Source organism: Balearica regulorum, chromosome 1 (assembly GCF_011004875.1).
Source record: "Balearica regulorum gibbericeps isolate bBalReg1 chromosome 1, bBalReg1.pri, whole genome shotgun sequence".
NCBI lineage: Eukaryota > Metazoa > Chordata > Aves > Gruiformes > Gruidae > Balearica > Balearica regulorum.
Genome location: NC_046184.1, coordinates 55,307,990 through 55,334,201, shown reverse-complemented (window position 1 = coordinate 55,334,201; position 26,212 = coordinate 55,307,990). Strand labels below are relative to the sequence as shown.

Genomic DNA, 26,212 nt, shown 5'->3' with positions numbered 1-26,212 from the left:
TCATTGCCTGTGACAACAGGTCTGGGAACTTCCCAGTTGGGCTTTTCCCAAGGTCGCTTCTCTCTTCTTACTCACCCCTAGATAACACATGCAAAGGAGCACTGGCACACAAGCCATGACTTTAATCACCACCCCAGCACACAAGAAGCTGTTTCCCCCCCCCCACCCTCCGAGCAAACCAAGGAAGAGAAAGGCATTCCTGTTTTGAGAACATAGTAGCAGTTTATTTACAGTTCTTCAGCCATTCCCTGCCCCTGCAGAGGCTGTGCTAGGTCAATCCCAGCTCTCACCAAGCTTTAGGAGGGCCTTGGGTGGCAGGGACATAGAGCTTGTCACAGGAAGTGCCTCAGCCCCTTGACCTGAGCTCCCTGGGAAGTGGTGCCACAGGGCTGAAGATGGCTGGGAGAGCAGGATACCAGTGCGAATGAAGAAAATTCCCCCTCCAGCAGTGGTTGCTGCAGATCTCCCGTTTCAGGCAGGGACAACCTGAAGCTGGCTTGATTCCTTGAAATCCTTTGGTACACGGAGTCCATGAGCATCTCTCTTGCCCTCTCCAGCACAGGCATCCAAGGAAATAGCTCAGCCCAGCTCAGTATGGCCGAAACTTGCGCTGGGCTCGCATCAGGGCAATTCTCTGCTTGTCCTCCTCAAATTTCTTCCTCAACTGGGCAATGTCTGAAAGAGGCAGAAAGAGGACAAGTCACATAGGAGCAGCATATCTCCCTCTTCTGGGGAGTTTCAGTTCCACACACCAGGAGGGGCTCAGTCAACATCTGCAAGCACATGCTTCCCAGAGGCCATCCTTTTGCGCTTGGGCTGAGGGCCAAGCTGGAGCTCTGGCCGTTCATCTCCAGCAGTGCTGCAGCTCCCCCCTGGGGAGGAAACAGGCTAGTTTTACCTCTAAGTCACTGCTTTTATGCTGACTGAAGAAACATCTATTGGAAAGCCATGACCTGCACACTCTCCTGCAAAATATTCCAGCAGCCCTTGCTAATACAAGTGGCAAGGGGTCCCCAAGAGATGGCAAGGCCATTGGCACAACCAGCCAGCCAACTGGTCACCTGCAGCTGCACAGACATAGACTCCGCTGAAGGAAAAGGGACACCCTTTGGGCCACAGTGTGAGAGACAAGAGACATGGGCAGGGATAGGATGAGACTCAGACACTCACGCTCTCTCTTGGTCTCACGATGCTGCCAGGCATAGAAGTTGAGCAGCTCTTTGCGGGCTCTTTTCTGCTTCTCCCTCTCCAGCACCCGCAGGTTAGCAGCCTCTGTCCGGGGCAGGCCAGGCTTCCGGCCCTTCCGTGTTACCTTCACCCAACCCTCCTCATCCGGAACACCCTCCTCCTTGGCCGCTTTGGCTTCTTCCTGTAAAGTCAGGAACATGAGGCAGCTCAGTGCAGACAGGCTGCCAGCCAGCCTGATGCACAGCTCCCCCACAGTCCCCCTTACACACATGCAAAGCTCCAGCTCCTGCTTCTGCACAACATTTGAAGGAAGGCATGGGACCAAGGGTGCATGCATTCAACTCTCAATCACAACACTCCACACCAGCCAGGACCCAATTTATTTGTGGATATCTATTGTAAGCCCTGGGTGGAAGGGTCAGGTGTTGTGGACCAAACCAGGACCTGACAGCCCATCAGCAACTGGGAGTAAAACAACCTTGACAGCTGGTGCATTTCCCTCTGCCCTTTCCACTGAAGCCTGGGCACTGAGAAATCCGCTCTCTTCCTTTCCCCTTCCCAGACAAACTGCTTAGCTGGGTTCCCTCCCCAGCCTCACCTCTTCTATCTTTTTGTCATAGTCTTGCATGTAGGCATCCACCTCAGCCTTCAGCTCCTCTGGATCCACGATTGAGGCCGCATAGCTGTCGATCCACTCTGAGACAGAGAGGGCAAAAGTCAGCAGTAGCCTCTGTTAGAAGCAAGCCCAAGTGTGATGCCTTTGGGCAGCTCTAGAGAGAGCTGCTGTGGAGATGGACACAGTCTGTTCCACTTTCTGTTCAGCCTCCCCACTGCCACAGCTCAACCGACTCACGGCCCGGGCCACAGCCAGGAAGCCATGGGAAGAGCTTGCAACTTTCTCAAGCAGGAGCAGGCTAGCCTTAAGCCCAAGAGGTGCAACATTCAGGGCTGCGTTCCTGCCAAGGTGTCTGTTATTCAGTTGGACTTCCATTTTGAAGGCAAGACACAGCCAGTTTCTCTGAACCTATGTGATAACGTTGGGAAAAACTACCCTTCCATTGTACCAAGTGATCCCATTCTCCCAGGTTCACTGGACCAGACTACAACATCCGGTACAAGAAGATTGCTACCTTGTGAACAGTAAAAGCAGGACAATGAAACACTGGATGTCTCCTGGCTCAGTACAAAATGTTGAGAATTAATCTTGGATATGCAGGGTAGGATTCAGCAAGGAATAAGTATAGTTCTTCCCTGGCACTAGCTAGCAGGAAGACAGCTAGGGCTGACTTACTGCTAATGCCGGTTTTCACAGGGTGACTCTCTGTTGATATGAGCAAGGGACCTTCTTGTGCCAGGGCCTTGGCTGCCTGGACACCTGCTGGTTTCCTGAACACCACGTAGGCTACCTGAAATCCCTGAAAGAAAGAGACACCTAGTCTAGTCAGATACATTGGGAAAATAGGTGACGCAGTGAGGAGCTGAAGTACAAATAAAATAAAACAAAAATTAAGCCACAAGTTGCAGTGGGATAGCAAAAAAAAAAAGATATTGTAAGCTTTAATAAGTAATCATGTCACCCAGTGCCCCCAAATATTTTCCCATATCTCATGTTCCAAATAGCACTGCTCAGCACTTGTGATCTTTTCCCATTCTGACCACTAAAATATGAGTACTCCCCCCCTCCCCCTCCAGCTTTACCGTTACAGTTTTGCGGTTGAAGAATTTTGACGTCACTTTTTCTTTTTTCTCTCCCAGCCCTGGTTTGTCACAGATGTCCACAGACTGGACGTGCCCGCAGCGGGCGAACAGCCTAGACAGAGAGTCCTTAACGCACAAAATAAGAGAGAACAAGCGGTACAGAAACGCAGGAGAGATTCCTCTCCCCTCCTCTCACGCACGGGGCACAGAGCGCACCGGGGGGCTCTCCGGCACGACCCCTCAGCTGCCCCGCGGCACGCCTGGCTGCTCTACCCACGGTCCCGCGCTCCCGAGGCGATGCCCTCGGCCTCCAGGCCCCCCGCCACCGGTGAGGACCCTCCCGTCACGGGCGGCCCGGCGCCAGCCCCACTTACCGGGCTGCAGTACGGGGGGACGTTGAGGACGAAGAGGGTGCGGCGAGGCGGGTGCGCGGCGCCGGCCCCTTCCCGCACCTGGTGCTCCTTCACCAACAAGCAGTGGGGCGAGCGCTGCCGCGCCCCGAACTTCACCGCCAGAGCTGCGGACGACGCACCGGTTAAAGACCTCGCTGCCGCCCCAGCCCCGCTCCCTCCCCTCTGCTCTGCGCCCTCTCCTCACCCGTGTAGCCCACCGGCGCCGCTCCAACCACACGCTCCGTGGGGGCCGCCATCTTAGTTCGGCAGGAAGCGGTGGGGCGCGGGGGCCGCCGGGACTTGTAGTTCCCGGCGCCGGGGCGGCGCTGCTAATGGCGGCGACGGATCCCTCATCGTCTGGAAGGCGCCGCCATCGCTGGGGGACCCGCCGTGCCCGACTGTTGGGTGTAACTAAACGGTTTCCAGAGGATCTTACAGGATGCTCTGTAAGAAAGCTTATTACACACCATCATTTGGCGTAACAGTTCTGAAAACAAAGACCTGAACACCATCAAAGACAGACAGTGTGCTTAATCCTAGAGAGGCAAATAAAAGAATAAAGATATGTAAAAACATTTAAAGACAACTGTAAGAACAACTGTTTTTAAAGACTTGTTAATTAGGAAAAGAAAAAAGGTGACCTTTACAGAGGAACTTGTATTTCTGACTGAATGGAAGACAGGACTACTCCAAAAACAGATATTGAAGGAAAACACATGTACAAGGTGAAAACAGGCCAGTGAAAGGAAGAAAGGATATGGAGAGTTGACTCAACCAAATATCTGAGTTAATGAACGTTATCAGAGAAATGGTATATGCAAAACCCATGAAAATATACTAGATAAACTTGCAAATTGTGGCATCACTACAAAATTCTTCATGGTTTTGAAAAAGCAAAGGAAAAAGAAACAGTGTTACAAATTACCTGCCACCCGTCCTAGCCAGCCATATTGATTTGGTGCAAGCAATCAGTGTTTCATATGCAAGTTTATAAACTAACAGCCCAGAAAAAAATTGGGAAAAAACCCCCAAAAACCATGCTGCATGAGGGCAAACGTGCACAGATGTGAGGTCAGAAGGTGGTAGGTGAGCTTAGGGTAAAACAAACAAGATGAGCATGACAATTGCAGGACAGCCAGGATAAACTGGAAAGCTGCAAGGTGAACTACTTGAAAAGGACTATGAATAACTGGTTACTCTTTCAGTGCCCAATGAAAGAAGCTACACTATGAAGTATTAGAAGACTAAGATAACTTTAGAGAGCTGAGAACAGGAACAGCAATGCACACCAAGACATTGCTGTAAGAGAAATCATGGAGTAGTGTTTAGACAATCACCAACTTCACCAATTAAAAAAAAACTGCCATAGAACACAGAGCTAGGGAACAGAGCAGTAGTTCTTCCAACGAAGTATGTTAATGTCATCATAATTTATCACACATAAACTAAACACAATGCACAATTTAACAGGAAGTTGCAAAGTGCATCTTGCTATTTAGCTTTGAAATGGACATGAACATATTAGTAAAAAAAAAGCTTGAATCTCCCTATTCCTTCAGAAGAGGCAAGATACACACTCACAATATGTGTGTCTCCACATTTTCACAGCTTTCCAGCTGATAATGAAAGAACCCTGCTTCACCTAGAACAGGTACCCTGATTTCACAGCTGTATTTAATGAAATTACTTTTTAAATTACGAGGGTATCAATAACAAAGGCCATTCTTCTTTTCTGTGACAACAGAACTGGAACCAGGTGAGGACACAAGTTGCTCCCACTTGGTAGCAAGAATCAGCGATTCATTTCAATGATCCAGATTAAAAGGTTTATGAGTATCAATTCTCTCACCCATATACTCCTCTTGCTCTTCATCACATTCCCAGTTTTGAAGTTTCTACATTCTTCTAAAAGCATGCCTGATTCAGTGTTGCAACACCACCACTATCTTTAGTTGCTTCACAGCATCTAAAAAGGCTTAGAATCCACTCTCCGTATAACAAACGTTTATTCAGAAACAGATAATACATTATCTTCTCCAACTCCTAATGTTTCCTCCCCCTCCCCCCATTTATTTTTTTTTAATAAAACACAGGTGTTTGATGGGCAATCTAAAAAAGGAGAACAATAGCTGTCTTAGGTCCCCTCCCCTACAAACATCCGCTTTTCACATGAAGCACCCTACCAATAATGGTGTCGTTGGCTTCCAAACCAAAGAGAGTATTCCAGAAAAAACCAAGCCCTGCCAAGTCCTCTGTTATTTCCATGGCTAAAAGGGATACAGTGAGATAGAGGAATGGTTTGCACAAGCTAGATAGAGCAAAGAGTTAATACAGAACAAGAAAGGAAAAAACATAGGGTTGACCAAGAGATGGAATCTGGACCTACAACAGTTACAGAGAGTTCATTAAAATTCAGCAGAGCTGAATAGAATGGATTAGGTTCATCTCCTAGCTAGAAAGATCAAGTTCAAACCCCAAGCAGATTCTGGAAGTGACTCTTCGCTTTCCTCTCTTACACTACAATTTGGACAAATACAAACGAATGGAGCTACAGACTTGATACCTTCATGGCAATAACGCTGTACTAACAAACAAGTACTGGAAGTGCCACCTAGTGGCCTGTGGCTCCTCACAGGTGCTCACTGGCCCCAGGAACATTCATGCTGCTCTGCGTGGGACCTGCTTAATGCTCCTCTCCTGTGTGTTCCTTACAGAGTGCTAACTGCTCTCCTCTCCAAAACCTCTCCCCGAAGCCATGAAGTGCAGCAGTCATTCTCCAAATCCATGCATGCAAGCAGAGTGCCTGCTCAGCAGCCAAACATCTCCCAAATGACATCTCTCAAAGCGAGTTCTCAGGCGCAAGAAAAGACTGCAGCTTATGTATTAGTATCTGAGTAAGGCCCCAGCTCCTTCCTTTTCATAGGAGACTGGGTTAAGTTAGAAGGTAAGAAAAAAAATTAACGTCCCTGCATCGGCAGGACGATGCAATACAGTCTAATAGGAGTGAAACACTTGGATTTCCTCTAGGTATGAACATAAGCCTGATTCTTATTTCTCAGTCCAGAAAGAAGAGAGCAACTGAGTCTGACCCTACAGGGCTAATGGATTCATAGTACACATGCCAGAACATTTCCCCCCCCCCACCTCTCTGCAGTACCAGAGCTGAAGCATCCCTCCTGTAGCACAACAGGTGGTGCACTTGTGCATATATCCTCTCTGCCTGATGCCTCCGTTGGCTGGTATACACAGCAGGAAGCTCAGTTTTTCCACGCTTCTTAACGTCACAGCTGCTGAGCAGAAAAATATCCAGCAAAATGAAATAGTATACTACTGAACGCATACAAGTCAAAGATGCAAGATGGTGGTTCCTGAATGGAGCCACACCTGACTTTGTACCCCGCACAGCAATTTCAGAAACAACGTGGTGGTTTCGCCTGTTGATAATCAAGGGGATGCACCTTTCAGTTAAAGGTCGGTCAAAAGAAAAGAGAAGGAGATCACCACTCCTTCCCTCAAAGTCTATGTGCACTTTTAATGGCCACTAGGGGCTTTGGAGTAAAGGAGGGAGTTACATGGTATATGATTGGTAATACATTACTGGCAGAAGGGGGAGGTGGTTATTTTGGGAAAAAAAAATCATGGAAGAAACTCCAACTATGAAAACAGAAAGTACACGCACAAGAGGAAACACTACTGTACAGTAAGGTAGCGATCATAGAAAACAAAAAATTTCAAGGCAGGCAAATGCAAACAACATCTGCATTCCTGCACTTTTCTCATTCCCCAACTTAAATGAGTTTTCCAGTCCACTGCTTGCTTCCCCTTCTCAGAGTTTAATTTTGAATTCTGTGGGCTGCACAGAGGCAGAGACCCCTGAGGATTTGAAGAGTGCCTTCAAGATAGTGTCAGGGTCCACTTCAGCTGGGGGATTTGAGGAGGCGCTTGCACTTGACCGGCGTGGTTCCCCTTCCTTCTTCACTGAAGGGGTATCACTCAATCGGCTGGAGGATTTAAAAAAAAAAAAAAGGCAGTATTTAACATCTTGTTATGAAATAAAATTTATCACTGCATCTGCATTTTCTGTTATTGGTGTTGCCTCCTTAAGAATATTAGAGAAAAAGTTTTTAAATATACTTTTCTCGCAAGAAAACTTCCTCATCTCAGACTCATTTTGAATCTCAGGGCTGGGAAAACTATGGAGTCATGCCACATTGCACTCAGCTCAGAGTGCCACAGAGAGGAAAAGAAGGAAAATATTAACGGGACAACAATTTGCCAACAGTTTCCCTCCCCTCAGGTTCTTCTCAGAATGTGCAAATGTGTCTGGTTCTTCCCCCTACCCAAAGGACACTTACAGCAATATAGGCTGGTCTGAGGTGATGACATTCCCATTCATATGAAGATTGCATTTCATTGGTTGACCTAAACAGAAACACAATAAAAAAGTGCTTCTATCAGAATTGTGGCAAGGCACGATTGCAGAAATAGCACACAAAAGTGTAAGCAATAGAGCTCCACGTGCTGGGGAAACATAAGAAAGACCATCTGATACATCTTTTGTTGCAAAATCACAGCTACAGAAGAGCTGCTGAAACTCGCAGTACAACATGCAGAAATCACACTAATTAAGAAGTTACACATAGGTACAAAACCCTTCGCAGAGACAAGAGAATCTCCCATTCTCAGCTGTCTGCTCCTCATCTGACATTCGTAACATGTCACTCATCTAGGAAAAAAGCATCTATTTCCAGCTAAAAACTAACAGCTAATTTCAGTGTATAACAACATGGCAGGTAGATCCAGATTAAAAATGGTATTGTTCAAAGTTTATGGAGAAGCTCATACTAATTGCTTTACAAGTCCAATTCAAAATGTCTCTGACTATGCCTTGAGACTTTTGCAAATATAAGTTTTACTTGTACTTCGCAAACAGCTATTCTGGAAGCAGGTAAAGCCTTCCTAAGGACTATCTAGCTCTTGGCACTGGATTAGAAACAAAAGAATTTTCATCTTGAAGTTAGACCAGGGGACTCACTGGGAACCTGCCTCTAGCTTTGAGCATTCTGGTTCTAGGAAAACATTTGGGTTTTTGTTTCACTCAAGTAAACTATGCATACATTCAGCTAGTTACATAGGAGCATATTACACTGTCTAGCTCTTGAACTGATTTTCTGACATTTCCTCTTTTATGGCAGCATGTGGAGCATCTGAGATGCTTTTAAACCCTCTGCTGAGGTGGAAAAGTCATTGTTGCTTTATCTATCCTAAATGCAACTCTGGCTGCAAACTTACCATCTAAGCATCTGTTGTTGTACTTCTTATATGCTGTGATAGCATCTTCTTTCTTCACAAAGACTACCTCAGCCACTCCAGGGTGTACCAGCCGGGCTCGCTTCAGAGCACCACAAACACAGAATAACTCCTGAGGGCAGAGAGTTAGTCATGACCATGGTCACATCAAAGGTACCACTTCAAAGACACCAAGTGAGAAAGGCTGAGTTTCCTAATTGCACCACCCATCCTGCTTAGGAAACGCAAGGCAGAATCTTGACACTTGTCTTATTGTGTTTGCTATGGTATGAGTACTTGGCATTAGTAATACAGGTTGCACAAGCAGAAAAATTCAAGGTCAGTACTCTATACCGTTTGTCACACATGAAAACCAGGCTTGTTCTCAGCCTGCTGAGAATGGAAATGCCTAGATAATTTGGATGGGGGCATAAGTTCAAGAACACCAAGAATCGTTGTGCATGAACTCTTCTAAGTGATGTCAGGTATCTCAGTACACCCTAGAAATGGGATTTTGTCTCATCATCTTAAAGCACGCATTTTTTAAAAAAAAGGCAACAAACCCTAAAACAATCAGGAACCCTCAAAGTTTTTTGCAAGGAAGGCAAACCCAAATCATACCCCTCTTCACCACATTCACCATAGATCAACTGATTTATCAGAAGAGGTAGGATAAAGTAAGGAAGCGTCACTCATCCGCAGTTCAGCAGTAAGCAAAACTCACAACAATGTCTTCCTCTGTGACTCGAGGATGCAGATTGTTTACGGTCATCTTTGTGCCTTCCAAAGGACTGAACGCCAGCTGCCAATACAAACAAATGCATCACATAAAAAAAGATCAGAAATGCAGCAGGCAAGACAGCACAGCAGAGAAAGCATTTAGAAAAGTCACTAAAGGGATGTCTGGGAAAGCCTGTACACACATGCAAAGGAGAGCGCTACAGCTAGCAATGGGAAGTATCAATGCTTACAAAAGCCCAGCTCATCTGGGTGGTGAAAAGCGCCCCTTTTCCATACCAATTTCTCTCTCAAGTAACTTTTCTCTTTCATTTCCAAGTATAACACTAACTTAATCTGCATACATACACAGTACTCTCCAGTCATGGCCACACTTTTAAGCACTTTGTTTCTGCTGCACTCTAGACCAGCCAGCAACCACCAAAAACATGGCTCCACCCCCTCAAGAGCATGCTGAACTCAACTTGCCTGGGAGCACCTGGTGGGTTACCTGTACCCAACAGCAGGCAGTTTGGCAAAACAATTCAAGGCAGGTTGTCTACAGTAAATTGCTCGCGAGGTCTTGTGTGGACAGCAAGCTGTATTTGGAAAAATCCTGTTTTTCTCCTTGCTAACAGGAGAGGACAGAAGACAACATATCTAGTAGTGTTAAAACACTATTCCTAGTGACATGGAAGCCACCAAGGAGCGTCCAAACAACTGCCACCTCCCTGTAACATGGATTCCTCCAGGACCATGTGCTCATATGCTAGAGAGAAAAGTTGAGAGAAGCAAAATGCACTGAGAATTCCCAGTCTCTCATTAAACTCTGAAGAAAAGGATGTTTAGGCAGGTTTCAAATTTTTGGGACATGGGTTGCAGTTATCAGAGTAAGTTTGAGGAAGTCCCAGAAATAATGGTGGAGGTAAGAATGAGCTGCTCGCATGACCAATGAACAGCAAATTTCAGATGTTTCAGAGACTTCTTTAAAGAGCATCTCCCACTTCCCTGAGCTCACCTCAACAGGTGCTGGTTCTTTTGGAGGCTCCTCCTTTGTCACTAAGGTCCGGGACATGTTTGTCAAGGCCTTTGTCCGCATAGGAGAGGGAGGTGCAGGTGGAGCTGTGTACGTATCATTCTGGACCACTTTAGTCAGGGGAACAGTCTTGGACAGAGAGAATTTATTGCCACTCAGCCCAGTCTACAAGAAGAAAGAATAAAGTATCTCTGAGAGCTGCAGGCTACAAGTCATCCCTCTTTTTCAAGCGTCAACAGCAGGAGATTATTACTAGCATGCACCAAGAACTGCATGTCCTTCCCAGTGTCAAAACCACCACAGTGCTGGAGACTTTCCACTTTGAGACAAAAAAAAAAAAAATCCGCTAAAGTTTCTGGGCATAAACATAAAAAGATATGCTCATTTAAGAATATGAAACTATCAGTGTGATTTGAATTGAAAATCTTTGGATAAAAGAAGCTTTTCAAAGTACTTTATACAAAGATTGCTCAGTAAGATTGAGCTGCCATAGTACTAACAGCAGCACTTCTTCAGCAACACCAAGCTAGGGCATACAAAACATGGAGTGTAAGTTTTCTAGTTGAGACTACCCAAGTTTAAAGCCAGACAAAAAACTGTGCTTGGTAGCTGCTGTGAACACTGGGGATAACACATTCACTCCTGGAAAACAAAAAAACCCACAACCAATCAACCAAAAAACCCACTACCCATAAAGCTGTTTTTAAGGATCACAAATGGCCAGGAGCTCTATTCTGAATATGCACGAGAGAAAAAAAAAAACATGGGACAATCATTGCACTAGACTGTGTGATGGCAAAACCACATTAATTTGCTTTCTCAGAACCACAGAATAATTTAGGGCAAACCTAGGTCTAATCCCCATGTCTGAAACAGGACTAACTTCAAAGACACATCAGGTGGGACTCAGGGCCTTATGCATTTAAACTCTGGATATCAGAGAATGGTGATTTCACAGCCTCTCTGGGTCCCTGTGCCAGATGATGATCAATACCCTGAGAATCATGCAACTCACCCTCCATCCAACCAGAATTTCTTTTCCTGCAACACGTTTGTTGGTTCATCTTCTCCCTGTCCACTCCTGAAAAGGACCTAGCTTTTGCCTTTCTATACCATGTATTAGGCAGTGAGAGTGGACAGATCTCACTACAGCCTTCTCTTCTCAGCCTTAAGAGACACTGCACTCTCACCCTCTCCTCACACATCATGCGCTGCAGCCCTCTGAACACCCTGTTGTACTGGTTCCAGTCTGTCAGTGTCTATCTTGTATCACAAAGCCCCAAAATAGGCACACAACTCCAGATGCATTCTCAAAATGCCAAACAGATGGAAATAATTACCTTCCCTGTTTTTCTGGCTATGATCTTACTAACATAGAAGCTACAGTTGGCCTTCGTTACTGGAAGGATGCACTGCTAACTTATTCTTCGTATATCACTCAGCAGGACATTCAGGGTCTTTCCTGTAAAGCTGCTTTCTAGCCAGTCAGTTCTCAGCGTAAGTTGCAGCAGGTTACTGTATCCCAAGAGCAGGACCTTGCATTTGTCTGTGTTGAAACTGCATCTTCTCCAGAGCATCAGTACTCCCCAACAAGCTGTCAACTAAGATTTTGCACAGCAAGAGACTTCCTGCTTTGATGTCCAGTCTCTAGAAGTAGCAGAGAGCTTCCCTTGCTTGCTTACTCAAACAATAACAAGATAGGTTCAAAGCACTTCCCCAACAAGAAGAAAGTCAAGAGCTAAATGCAGCAACCTGCCAGGAAGGGAGAAAGCATACACTCTGGCTGCAAAAGGCCTATAAAACCAGAGTCAGCCTAAAAGGGGCTCTGTCCCAAACATAACACTAGAAGCACTGGCACAAACGGAAGGGTGGGGTGAAGAGCAAACATTTCAGGAGAAAGCATCATTTACATACGTTAACAGAACATAAGCCCTGTAAAGTCACAGCCTGTGTGTCCACCCAATGTGAGCACGGTGTGGTGGGGACTATTCAGATAATCCCTTACCGTGTTGTGCAGGAAACTGTTTGTGGTGGTGATTTTCATCTGTTTGCTACTAAGGGGAGAGACACTTTCATCATCATCTTCCACATCATACAGACCCTGAAGAGAAGCAAGGTAATAGTTTACAAGCAGGTAGATTTAATCTAGACATCATTTCCAAAATAAGTAGTTTTGCCCTGACTTTAGCCTTCTTCAGGTAATGAACATGACTACATTGGACTTTACTCCTGTCCTTGCAGTTTGGGGACACAGAGCCGAAGGCATGCAAGTCCATTTCAAAACATTAGTGTAAAACCTATCATACTTCTTTTCCAGAAACGCCACAGTAAAGCTGTTTCCTCAGGTGTACTGAAATCACACATAGACTTCTCTAATCCCTAGATCTCATCAAGACTGATGAAACCACATTAATGGAATAAAGCCTCAGTGTCTTACTTTTTAGCACCTTGCTACCTTTGAAGTTGAAGTCTGTGCACATGATTTTTTTAATTTTTTTTTTTTTTTAATTAAACCGATGCCTGCCAAATACATCTGAACTGAACGTTCCTTTTGAATAGCCTGCTTTCCTCAGCACAGCACATATCCGTCTGGCACTAGAAAACTCTGCACTAGGTTTACTGAATGAATAATTAATTTCCCAGTTCAACTTAATGCTCATAGCCCTGCCCTAAAATACTGAAGTGAATTCTTACACAAAGATTTTTTTCAGACTCTAAATAATGTCAATAAAAAGTCTATACACATATGGCACTGCCCAGACCATAAGTCACAACACAAAACAGCTTCCCATTAATTCAACAGAAAGGTGAAGAAAAATGGAGGGATTAGCAATTGCAGCTTGTGAATTAAGTGGGTTTTCACAATCAGCAAGATTCTGGTATACAAACATGAAAGTTGTTCCAGTCACAGAAATGCTATGAAAGAAAAAAAAAAAAAACCAAACCAAAAGGGATGGTAGAACAGAGGAGAATTGTGCAAAAAAGGGAAAAACACTAGCCATCAGGACAATGGACTTGAGTTTGAGTCAAATGAAATGGATTCAAGGCTTACAGTGATGAGGTCAGAATAACGAAGACACTTCCTTAAGTGGGATAGGTGAGAGCAGCAGGTCAATGTAGAGGTAACATATACAAATAGCTAAAGTTTGAGGCCAAAAAAAACCCTCCAGGACATGACATTGTGAATGTCGGTTTCCCAGTATTTCATGTAATACTTTACAGATACACACACACAAAACAAAATAAGTAGTAAAACCATGGAATTCCTCTCTGAAAGCACCCAAGGTGGTACGGACGCTGAATGGCTGGGAGCTGTGACAAAGGCCTTTAAAATTGATCCCAGAAGACACAGCACAAATTCTAAGTTTATCCTCAAAGTTTGCTTGATAAGGGATATAGCAACTTTGTTAGTACCTCAGAATATCAGTTAACATCGTTCGCTATCAGGTTTCCAGCAGGGACCCACAGCTGGGATTTCAAAGGAAGGTTATACCCTCTGCCACCTCACTGTAGAACATTTGACCATGTACAGTCATATCCATTCTCTGAAGAGGCTGGCACAATGGTGAATCAAAACAATCAACAACTTGATCTGATGTGGTGTCACCAAGAAATTTACAGGAAGACAGAGCTAGAGGTCAGAGTCTCTAGGAAAAAAAACTTCAGCACATGCAGACAAAAACTGAGAATACCTACTTCGCATTCATGTAACATGCAAGGAATCAAGATCAATTACACTAAATGAAAACCTCAATTACCATGGAAGTATCTTAACCACAGGAGAACAGGGAGCTAAGCTGTTAGAGAACTTCCAAACACACCTCTTTTCTTTCCTATTTGAAGTTTTCTTTGCACCTGCCAATGTTTACATACACCTTCCTTCCCCCACAAAGGTAACAAACAAAGAGCACAGAGCAGGCACACACCTGTTTGTGTGTATGGTTGTTCACCACATTGATCCTCATTCCTGCTGGATGAGAGTGTCCAGGAACTGGAGCCTTTTGCTACAGTTAGAGGGAAAGAACCAAAGCATTAAAACACAACAGTCCACCAGATGCCCATTTCAGAAGATGGGAGCTGTTAGCTGATACCCTGAGACAACTTAAATGAAAGCCAGTCTCCTGCTCTTGAAACATATTACCACAACATGCTATTAGATAACGTCTTTGTTTCCTGTAGTATGTTCAACATGAGATAGCTTCACTTAATTGAAAAAAATTAAAACCCAAGAACACACAGAGAAACTGATTCACATTACTTGAGTTTTAGTCCAAGATTAGTGGGAAGGGGACTTAACTCCAGCCCTGCCAGCACTGACTAGATCTAGATTTCTGCCAGTTTGGAACCATGAATGGAGTAAACCTGCAAGTAAGCCTCTGTTCTTTCATGCTACAGGGAACCAAAAATAGCTATTTCCATCAAACTCAACAAGTGGGGACACGACACAACTTAGTTCAGTTCCATTTCAAAGGCAAAGTATAGACTATCCGTTCACACTAGAGCTGGAATAAGCTGCAGTGCAATAAAATGATGCATGGGGTACTGTAGCTGACCCTTCTGCAGTCTGTCATCCCGTGAGTCAGGGAAACCACAACAGAAGTAGTCAGGGAACACAGCTGCGCATATCTGCAACTAAAATCAAGCAGCAACTCCCTCAAAAACGCCCTTTTGGTTTTTGAAAAAGCTGGAAGCTCTCCATTACAGAAAAGAATGGGTCTTTTTACAAAAATACTCCATACAGGCAGTAAAATCTTCAGATTTACATTCTCTTTAGAACATAACTTACACAACAGCACCCTCATGCTTCCATTTGCTAATCAATTCAGAAACAAAGGTACCTGTCCTATGGAAACACCAGCAGAGCTAAGGAAATTATTTGGGTTTCAAAGACTTTTTTTTTCCTTCCTTTTTGAGAAACAAGGCCACAGCACAGGACATTAGAGCTGCGTGCTGCATCTCAGATCAAGATATTTTAGTTTGATTCTGCTCCCACACTTGGGAAGAGAGGATGGCCTTGGGCAATTTGGAATTTTAGTATAAATCTTTAAAAAATTTGATTAAATAATTGCTCATGTGCACAGTTTTGTCTACAGTTTTAATCACCATTATATTCTACAATATTTTTTCTTACACTATGTTGTCTGACAACAGAAAGTATTATAGGTCAAACTAACTCATACCAAAAAAAAAATCAGGTCAGAGCAAATTGCTGCTGTACCAAGTCTCTGGAAACCATTTTAACTCCTAGCAACTTTATAAAAAATGTTCAACTCCTAATGGCTGATGGTGGTGATTTGGTTTAGGAGGACAGCATGAGTATTAATTACCCTACCAATTAAAGACTACTGAACAGACTGCTCTATTGCTCTGCGATTAGCCATTCTTATTGCCACAAGAGTCCTTTCTCTTTCTCAGGTCAGCCTGGCAGTAAACCTGCCGAGTAATGGTAAATTTCTAGGCTAATTTACAGAAGAAACACGCTTGATGCTCTTGAGCAAAACCCACAGCTGAACAGAAAGCAGACTCATCTAGGCTTTTCAACTGATGAGAACAGGAGATTTTCTGGGTATGTGTAAGCACACTGTTGACCTTTGGGAGGAGGAAAATGAAAGGTAGGCTAGGAACTTCAGGTACGTGCTTGTGAGGTGAGGACAAAACCACTCCTCAACAATCACGAGAGTCTGGAAACTTCTAACTCTACCCACTGTACCTAATGCACACATAGCTCAATACTAGTTGTTACTCAGAGAAGTTCACTAAGAATCAAGTCAGTGTGCACACAGCAAAGTGAAAATAGAAAACCATCAAAGGAAATCAGCTGGTTAGGGTAATCAACTGATTATAATACAATTTAAATGAATCTTAGGCCTCAGCAGGACTGCATCGTACTATCAGGCAACTCCCTGGAAGCCAGGGCTTTCCTGAAAACCAGGCAAGCAGAAATACAGAAATTGTAGAAATGCTCATTGAATTTTACATCTTAGATACAAATGTAGCTGTGTATTCTAAACTGTTATCGTACCGCTAGGATAAACCAGCTATCTAGACAGGACAATCCACCACAGCAGACTTGCAAAGAGGGGTGGTATAAGAATGAAAAAAAATGCATACATTTTCTTTGTATTTAGGTGGGAGAAAGACTACTTAACCATTCAAGACAACTACTTTAATGCTGACAGAGGCACTGCTTTAGTCTTTATTGGGCCCAAAATCCAAATGAAAATTTACATGAAAGCTGGGATCTTACAGAAAGCCCCAAGCAGCCAGCAGGACACCCAAAAGGCTCTGAATCCTGCCCTACAAGCTGGACTGAACTGTCTCACCATCGCTTCTATTGCAACCATGTGAACATATTCAAGTAAGTATTAGCATTTCCACTGGACTGCTGCAGAATGACTGAGGGGCTCAGAGGTGGCTTGCTTGACCTACTTGGATAGTTTTGGTGATTTTCATGGCTGGATTTACTGTCCCCATAGTTGGGCTGATAGCAGCTGGAGTGCTCCTTTTTAAGCTGATCTTCTCTCTGGCATCCACCACTTTGGTCACCTTTTCAGCAGCAACGCTTTGCTGTTTGCGGGAATTCAACATCTCTCGAGCATCCTGCACCTTCCCTTTGATTTTGAACCGAGCGTCCTTTTGAACCAGTTTTTCACGGGCATCTTTAACTCCCAATTTGTGTCGGGCATCAGTGAGTCCAATCTTCTGCCGGGCATCAAATGTCCGCTGGAAGCTGACAGCTGGTGATGATCTGTTTAGAAGATTTTGCTGGACTCCAATGCGAGATCTTACACCTCCAAATACTGGCCTTGTGTTAAGCCTAAGGGAAAAAGAAAAAAAAAGTTTCAGACATTATAAAATGTGATACAGTATCAATAAAAGTATGTGTGTTACTGCAAACAAAAGCTCATTATTACTGTACAGAAGTCCACTCAGGTTAGATGCCCAAATACAACAGTAGAGCTCCTAAGCTGTTTTATGCTGGACTTTACTTTCTACATAAACAGCTACGGAACTGATTTCCAAAATCCATCCTTAAGCTCATATTTACAAACTTAAGTAAAGGGTCTGACTTCAGCTGTGCTAAGTACATACTACATTTAAACAAAATTCATCAAGAAGTAGGGTACTTGGAGGAAACCTTTGAAGACAAAGGGGAACAGAAACAGACTTTCTAGCTTTAGGACTGAGCAGGTCTGCTAAAGTATCTTTTGTAATACAATAATACATCCTGTTACAAACAAAACACAGAATTACATCAAGAATTCAGGACAGCAAGTGGAGTTGTGGAGTGAGCAAGTGGAATTTGTGGGAGTATAGGAGGCTTGGATTTTAGGATGTACAAGCCCCAGTACCAGTCTCAGTTCAAAGTCACCAGTTTCAAAATTTATTAACTGCCAGCAAGAATACTTTTTAACATTGCTGCCTCTTCTTTAATCTACTAACAGAACTGCTGCACTTAATGGCCTTTACTTTTAAGCACATCATAATCACAATATTCAGCACAGAAAGATAACAGCCCACAGAAAGGACAGCATTTGTATTTCTACACAAGTATTACTAAGAAGCAGCCCATTATATAGTGAAAGCTGAAACTAACTTCTCATTACAGGTCTGATTCACTTTTTCAAAATCTCCCCTAAAAGGAAACAGCTTGTCTAATTTTTAATACAGTTCCTCCTTTAAGTATTTTTTAAGGTTTTCTTTTTTTCCATTGGGTTTCTTTTTTTTTTACTCTTTTTTTTTTTGTTTGTTTTTTAAGATGATAAAGCAGTAAAAGCAATTTTAAAGTTAAGATACTTTAAAATATTCTTGCTGTTGGCTTTTTAAAATTCAAAATAAGGTACAGAGGGCTACAGTGTTCATCTGCTTTCTGAAATGTATTGTCCAGTATTATAAAGTCTAAAAATAGATGTCTAGAATTTGTTGTAATACTCAAAAGGCTAACACCACAAATTCAAATGACGATGCAATTTGAATTCCTCCCACAGCTTTATATCAGTATTTCCTGATCTAACCCTACAATCTTAACATTATTTACAGTAATGCATTTTCAGTGGAGAGATCTGTAAAATAAAAGAGATGAAAGACTGAAACTCCACTTCTGTCTCTTTCATTCTTGTGTCCAGACAACTGGAGAGCTAGGACTGGGGTCCCATTTTGTTACCTAGCTAAGAGTCCTATGGCTGCTCTCTCATGGAGCCAAAGCACACTAGCTGGAAGAAAGAGGAGTATTAAGACCATTTACTCAAATATATCCAGAATAATATGGAAGACTAATAGTACCCATAAAGCAACAGTCATAGAACAAGACTTCCCTTGCAATTTTAAAAAGCATTAATTTAGCAATGTTGAAAGCATTCAGAGTGCTGCAGAAGGGCTTGATGAGTGGTTCTTTTTAATGAGTATAGAAGAGGTCAGAGCAAAATCAGAAACATATGTATCAGCATTTAAGCCAGAAGTAGTTAAAACTGTTAATGTCACAAACAAATTAAATCACTTAGGAAACTCTGTACTGAAGACTACACCATCTCTTAAGACTTGTGTTTATCCTAATAAACAACTGTCTTCTTTAGATAATTGCTTACCCTATAACAACATTAACTGCTTATGCATTTTGTGCCACAACACCTGAAATACAAGGGAATCTCAAATATCTAACTCACTTTCAATTACTTCAAGATCTGACTTGAATACTTGGTGGATTACTACATTTTACAGGTGAAGATTTTTCTGTTATTTCATCTAGACTATTGAACAGCATGGATATAATGATTTAAGTTTATCCAGCCTTCACAAAGTCAAGTTAGCTATCTCAGAAGTATTATAAAGTGAGCTAAACATGACAAATGAGAAATGCAAGGCACAAAAATTCTTACAGTGCTGCAGAGGGATTATTGTTCAGCAAATAAAAGCAGGAAGAATTCCTGGAAGAAATGAGAGTTAAAGACAGATTTGCCAAAGGAAAAAGGAGGTGCTTGGCATATTAAGCAGCATAAGACTGTTCCAAACACACTGGATAACATGAATGAAAGCGCAAAGCCAAGGCCTTGTCTAGACTAGGATTTAAATATGTGTTTGAATGTTTTACTAGCATATGCTAACAGATAACTTTCAAAATACTACTCCAGACATACAAGTGTAGACAAGGGTTAAAGCCTAAGATTCCCCAGTGACCATTACATTAAAAAGAAAAAAAAAAAGCACACCTAGTTAATACAGATGGGGAGGAACCCATGCTCAAGATCTTCAGAAGCATTCAAGAGACTATGGCAAAAGGGAAGATGAAAAGCTACCAAAGGAGATGCCAGATAAGAACTGCCAACAGCTGCACTAGAGTAAATGGCCCAGCCTACACCGGAGACATCTTCCGTACAAAGAAAGAATCTAATCTTGCAGCTAATATGTAACACACTCCACATCCACACGAGCATTTCAAACAAGCTGTCAGGGTATCGTTAACTATGCGACAGAGACTACAGTTTCCAAAGGCCAGGCAGCAATTTTGATGAAGCCACTGCAGCCTGAAGCCTCGCCTGTGCAGCTTCGCTACAGTTACGGCTCCCTGTGGCACAACTACACCTCCCACGGCCATCCCACAATGCACCGTGCCGTTCATCAACGCACCGCTTCTGGGAGCTGCGGGGGGGACCTGGCACCCCAGGGCATTGCCTGACGAAGACCTACAGCTCAGCAGTAGCTCCTGCTACGGATACAAGGCAGCCCGGATACCGACAGAGCTCGGGTTGGGGCGGGGGTGTGTGTGTGTGGTGTGTGCCGCGGCCCCGCTGATCCCGGCTTGGGGAGCACCGCTGGGTTAATCAGCAGGGAGAAGCAGGAGGTAGCAGGGAAAGCGCAGGTCGGAGGCACTAGTGAAGCGATAGGCTACGCCAGCAACCTCGGGAGAGACGAGAAGGGCCCGAGAAGGGTTGGGGAGAGGCGGTGGGCGGGCCTGCCCCGCCGGGTCAGAGCCCACGGGGCAGCGCCAGGCACAGGGGGGTGAGGTGGGGGGGGGACAGACCCCCGCCCCGGCCCCAGCCCGCCCCAGCCCTGAGCGACGGCCACCACCACCAATCAGCATCAAAGGCACGGCCCCGCAGACCAACGTCTAAGCCAATGGGATAGCGAGAGCGGGGAACAGGGCCGGGCCGCGCTGAGGCAGGCTGCGGCCCGCAGCCTCTGAGGCGGAATGACCAGAAAGGAGAAGAGAGGAACCATCGGAGGCCGCCGGGCCGCGGGCGCTGCCCTCCCAGGCGCTTACCTCCCTTTCACCGTCACACCGCGTTTCCGTATGAGCTCGTCCAGAGAGAGATCCGCCATCTTGTCTTAAACGATAAGACGCAGCGAGCGAGACCCGGACGTGACATCATACTACTTCCGCTCCTCGCCCCGCCTCCAGAAGATAGTCCCCGCCCGCGGCCCCGCCTGAGTGCGTGGGGCGGGGAAGGCCTCCCACAACCCCCAGCGGCGCCCGGGCCCCTCATTTACATACCGTCCCCAGCACGTCCCTTCCCGGTTCGGCCCGCGGCAGCGGTTCGCGGCGTAGAAGGGGAAAGAGACCGGGCAGAATGGTCAGGGCAACGAAGATTAGCTTATGTGGTGTACGGCGGCTTGCGGAAGTGATCGCCCTGACCTAGAGAGCTAACGCGCAGGGCTCTGCCGACGGGGTCGGAGAACGACTGTTATGCCTTAAACTTATGAGTAAGGAAAATAACGACCCGGGGTGACGCCCGGGTCCTCACTGCCAATGTGAGAGGAATTTTTGCGCGGGTACAGGTCGTCCCCGGGTGACCCGCCTACTTCGCGGGATGCCCGGGTGCCGTGATCTGCCCGACCCTCTGTACCGCCCGTCCCAACGATAGAACGGGGGTTGGGTGCTGTTGTGCCGCTCCCTACCCCGGAGCTCGGCGGGGCCGTGCCTGCCTGGTTTCACATTATAATGAGGAACTTGATCAAATCGCTATAAAGAGAAAAACAAACAAACAAAAAGTCTTAACTAATGTCTTTCCTTCCTCCCCCCTCCCCTTATCTGCTCCGTCTGGTTCCTGCGTACTTCTGTCTGGGCTGACCTAAGGGTCTTCACAAAGGCTTAGAAACACGTCCCCAAACCCCTCCTGACATGCCTGCAGGATGTGATTCCTTTTTTATGCTTTGGTGGGAGGGATCACGCCATTTCAAATCGGACTAAGGAAAAAAAAGAAAAAAAATCAGTGAAAGGGGAAAAGTCGCTTTGTGCCGGCTTGAGTGCAGCTTTCCAGTGCTTTGCCAGTGTCGCCTCCTGCCCTGCGCTGACTCGCCGGCTGCGGTGTCTGTACCTGCAGGACGGTGGCTCTGGGTTTCACCACGAGCCCCAGTGCTGTTGGGCCTCCCTCAAAACCCCTTTTGCAGCACAGCCTTACCCCCAGGGCCCTGCTCTTTGGAGGACACGTGGCCAAACTGCAGCGTTCTGCTTCTGCCTGCGGCTCTACCTCTCCCCCGGCAGCTGTCAGGAGGATCCCTCGTGCGGTTCCTTTCTGTGCCCTGACTGTTCGCTTCCTGCTGTCTCCCTGCCGCAACGCCCTGAGCTGCAGTGACCCCAAGGCATCACAGCGTATGCAGCAGCATCCACCATGTCGCTGCAAAGCTGCCGGCCCACGCACGCTCCGTGTGAGATCCACACGGAAGGTCCTGGGTCCAGAGCAGGAGCTGCCAGCGAGGGCCAGGGACAAATGCAGAGGAGAGAGGCGCAGCTGATGCGGCTCCTCACAGCCAGGCAACCTCAGCATCCCACGGCACAGATTTTCTCTCAGGAATGTTTCAAGCCTTCGTGAGCCTCCAGTCACACCAGTACTGATGCCAGGTCACTGCTTAGTAGTCCACTGGAACTTGATCCGGATCAAGGGTGGCACATGACTCCATCGCTATCAAATTAGGGTACACAATAGTAAGTTTATGCCCTTTTTGTACTTTTGTGCTGCCTTTCTGCAGCTGTCGAGATAGTTGATCAAACTGAGGTGGTGGGGTGGGTGACGTGTGACAACCATAAAGCCTGCTGTTGCAAAACTAACAGGCAACGTTTCTTTGAGCAAATTTGCATGAATATAAGAACAGCTCAAGTAGTTCCAGACTAAAGGGCCATCTACCCAGTATCCTGTTTCCAACCTGTGAGGACCCCCAATGCAGGTCTCTTCCAGACACCTGTCCAGATGCCTGTTGACCTCAGTGACATTTGTGCAGCCCCAATACCCTTTGACAAGGAGTACAACCTGTCCACTCTCTGCTGCATGGTGAACCACATCCTCCTGGTTGTTATGTTTCCATCAGCCTAGTTTTTGCAGCTGAAGACGGAGAGTGTACGTGTAGCTTCTACCCACCAGTGATCCCCTCAGTCATCTTCTCTCCAGGTGAAGAGTCCAGGCCTGCTCACCTATTCCTTCAGTGAAGCTCCTTTCCCTCAGCAGGCACCCCCCTTCCCACACAGATGTCTCAGTGGGAGGGTGGTTAGGGGGCACGAGCTGTGCTGTTACAGGAAGGAAGGGTTTAAACCCCAGGATCTTCCATTCCCTGTGCTTACAATTGATTTACTCTACCCATGAGACACGGTAAGCTGCTCAGGTGTCATGGGTCTCTCCCAGTTCCTTGCAGCTGTGAATGAGAAATCAAATATTTGCTTGGGAACAGGCCTAGGCTTCTGCTTCCCTTCTCGTGGCTGGGCAAGGAGGGAAGGTGCAAGCAGCAGCAAGAGACCTCCCTGAGTGCAGCAGGAGGAGGAGGAGGAGGAGGAGGACTCCTGCAGAGGAGTCACAGGTAGCTTTCAGAGGTGGATTCCTTGAGCGTGTCTCCCTTGTTGGCTGAGACCCAGGGCACGGAAGTCAGAACAGAGGAGACCATTTCCCTGTCTCGCACCAATTCATTTTTTTAAATATTAATTAGGAAATTATGCAAAGGACATCAAATTAACCTTGGGGTAGTACGCGGCACAGCGTCTGACTTACTTACAGTGTAACGCTCACTGAGTCTTACAGAGGCACGTGAAGCAGCTAAAAGCAGAATGACATGGCCAGAAAAAATATCCGATAAGTTGCCACAGAACAAGACCGCATCATTCCACAGTCTGGATAATGTCTATCCATCATGATGGCTGACCACAGTGTTAGATGTGTTTCCTTGTTCTTCAAAGGACAGAACCTGCATGCCCGGCGTGTCGCAAGCCAAATAACCTTTCTACCCAACTTCAGTTAGGAAAGCTGCTAACCATCTAAGCTGTTAGAAACCTTAATTCTTCTCCGTTAATTATAACAAAACTATTAAAAATTTAATATGTAGGCAGTACGCTCTCCCTTGATTGCATTAATATCATCACCATAATCATTACCTTGACACAGAAACATTTTGTATGAAAACAATTAAGCAATTTTGTAATTAAACTCAAGGGGGAATTAACTGCCATAAGGGTAATTTTTCTGTCAGGTTTTGTACACTGAAGTAGGATCCTAATAATTACAATAACAATCTACTGACTTATTATATATTCCTTTTTTTGTTCAGATTGAAGACATAGCGACATTAACATTTCTGAAGGTTATACCAGAAATGTCAGTTAATGTGAGTTCTGTTTCAGTTGTATTTCTTGTTTATGTCTATAAACCGAGATTTTTATTACTCTGTTATTTATTTATTAAGATGCATGTTTCCTAGCAGGAACAAATTTCATTTTAAAAAATAAGAACAGAAAAAGGACCAAATTTGGGATTTAGCTTGGACTTAGACAAATATTTGCAGAAATGATGGGATATTCTAATTGTGGTAAAAGTGTAAATTATTAGCAAATACTCAGGGCTGGACATCATCTTTTCTACTAAGTTCTTCGCCAGACCACTTTGGTTATTTGCGTTGGACGTAACCCAGAACAGAACAGGACCTGTTGTGTTGTTGTTGCTTTTTGTCCGGGTTAGACATGGGTGTTGCAGTGGGAAAGGCCGATTCTTGGAGCGTGGCTGTTGGCTGCTGGGGCGTTCACTTGTCCTGCCCGGCCAGAGGAAGCTTGTGCTCGCTTCCTCCTAAGCCTCCTGACAGCCAGTTGTGTTAATGCATTCATTCTGGCATCAAACACTGGCATTGCCGCTGTGAGCCTCTCACTAAGTATTTTAAAATTCCGAGCTTTCTTACTGATTAAGCTTATGTTTTTCAAAATTATGTGATGAGTTACTTGACATACCTATTCAAAGGAAAGTTAGTTTTGCTTTTTAGTGCTGTTTTTTTACTTTCAGTTTCAGTTGGCAGTTCTGCAACAAGTAACCCTTTTGATTTCTTTAGTAATGTTCAGCCTTTGCTCTTCTTGATCTGAACACAATTTTCCTTTTAGCCCAGACTTTGAATCCATTGTGGGTGGGCTGCAGGAATATTAGGAAGCAGGTTCCCAAACGAGCTTGGCAAATTGAAGAACTGTCAGAGAAGGTAAGGTGCTCCTCAGTTAGGACAGATGAATCTCAGCTGTACTGCTTTGTCTGAGAAGAGGAATTTCTGCATGGAGATACGTCCCATAACACAGATACCCACCACCCATTTCATTTTTCAGAAGCTCAGAAAAGACCAAATTTTGTTCTTGATAACCTGTTGGTTATGGCTTCTGTGTCATTTAAACCATAGCAGCTTTTTTGGGGGGGAGGGGTTGGGGTTTTTTTGGTTGGTTGGTTTTGGTTTTTGTTAATATTTATTCTACAATCTAGTTGTAGAGGGTACCTTTTTCACCTTATGGTAGTTCCCTGGCTGCAATGGCGGGGCTCTTGCACTTCGTGTCCTCTTGGTTGTTTCCAGCTATGAGCACCTGCTGGCAATGCCTGCAGCAGCTGCTCACCAAGCGGGAAGCATCTCACCAGTCTGCCATGAATTCCCTGAATAGAGACATCCTCAGGTACACTAGCCACACGTGCTGCCTGCCTCTAGATAAGTACACCAAGTTCTCTTGTCATCCAGAGGTTTTTTTCTTCTTTTGGTTGATATTTACCCACTCAAAGTCTATTTTTTATTAATATTAGACTGCATGACCAAGATGGGCTTATATTCCAGGCTTGAAAGCACAGCCTTGATTCACAATTGTAGTGAAAGCAAACAATAAGAATTAAGCAATAAGTTGTTCAGGACATTAGAAATGTTTCGGAAAATTGGTCCCTGCCCCACATAGCTGTCCTCAGAGTATACAGTCAAGAATGTAATCCAAACCAGTCTGAAAAGAGGAGTTTTCGTCCTCTTCAGTTCCTAAACTGTTGCCTCTGCTTTGCCAGTGTGTGTTGGGGGCATCCTAAATCAAGGAATCACTCAGGAATTAAAGCTTGTGGTGTAGTGGTTTCCATGCCTGTGGAATTTGAATTGCACCAGTGTTTTGCATAGGTATTTAGCATATTTTCTGCACTGTTCAGTTCTAGCTAGATATATAGTGCTCATTAAATATGTGAGTTGTCAAATGCCAGTTAAATTTGTCAAATAATTCATACCATAGATATTTGCTCTGAAGCACAGAGTGATATAAAATAGCATACGTTCATCAACATTATGCTGTTGATGTTGTTGCTCTTTTAGTCCATTTGAAGAGTAGATAATGAGAGCTGATGAACTATGCGTTTTTCACCCAGTTTATCATTTTGATCCTTTGGTTTGTGTGCATTTGGGTGGGGGAGGCAAAGGGCAGGAGAAAAGAAATGTCAATCCATTCACTTCTCTTGCTCCTGGGTGAGCAGTCTTCCAGTCTGTTATCCTGTGTTGTGAGAATTTGATTTCAGTATCCCAAGACAAGCCCTGTAGAAAACGAAACTGTTTGAAACATCTCAGCTATGAAAGATCTCAGCATTGCTCCTCAGGTCAATTGCCCAGTTGTTCCTTCAAAATCACCCATGTTAGTATTTGAGTGATCTTAATT

General features: G+C 44.9%; 2 protein-coding genes and 1 non-coding gene across 4 annotated transcripts; 1 reads left to right on the top strand and 2 right to left on the bottom strand.

Moving 5' to 3' along the window:
• Positions 1–202: 202 nt before the first annotated feature.
• RRP7A (ribosomal RNA processing 7 homolog A) lies at positions 203–5,112 on the bottom strand. Its single transcript, XM_075751155.1, has 7 exons — positions 3,484–5,112; positions 3,261–3,403; positions 2,887–3,012; positions 2,480–2,603; positions 1,787–1,884; positions 1,171–1,369; positions 203–675 (listed from the first exon to the last, which is right to left on the bottom strand). The coding sequence occupies exons 1-7, from the start codon at positions 3,533–3,535 to the stop codon at positions 590–592; spliced, it is 828 nt and encodes a 275-aa protein (XP_075607270.1). The 5' UTR covers positions 3,536–5,112; the 3' UTR covers positions 203–589.
• A 1,678-nt stretch (positions 5,113–6,790) lies between these two features.
• On the bottom strand, positions 6,791–20,717 carry POLDIP3 (DNA polymerase delta interacting protein 3). Of its 2 annotated transcripts, none has more exons than XM_075751083.1 (9): positions 20,579–20,717; positions 16,750–17,137; positions 14,247–14,324; positions 12,326–12,421; positions 10,303–10,485; positions 9,292–9,369; positions 8,571–8,700; positions 7,634–7,700; positions 6,791–7,279 (listed from the first exon to the last, which is right to left on the bottom strand). In XM_075751083.1, the coding sequence occupies exons 1-9, from the start codon at positions 20,635–20,637 to the stop codon at positions 7,105–7,107; spliced, it is 1,254 nt and encodes a 417-aa protein (XP_075607198.1). In that variant the 5' UTR covers positions 20,638–20,717; the 3' UTR covers positions 6,791–7,104. The 2 variants fall into 2 exon arrangements, with proteins under 2 accessions (XP_075607198.1, XP_075607190.1); XM_075751075.1 differs by having other exon boundaries at positions 9,292–9,373; positions 10,304–10,485.
• Positions 20,718–21,001: 284 nt separating this feature from the next.
• Positions 21,002–21,150, top strand: LOC142600199 (U12 minor spliceosomal RNA). Its single transcript, XR_012833639.1, has one exon. It is a non-coding gene; the product is annotated as a U12 minor spliceosomal RNA (small nuclear RNA).
• Positions 21,151–26,212: the final 5,062 nt, after the last annotated feature.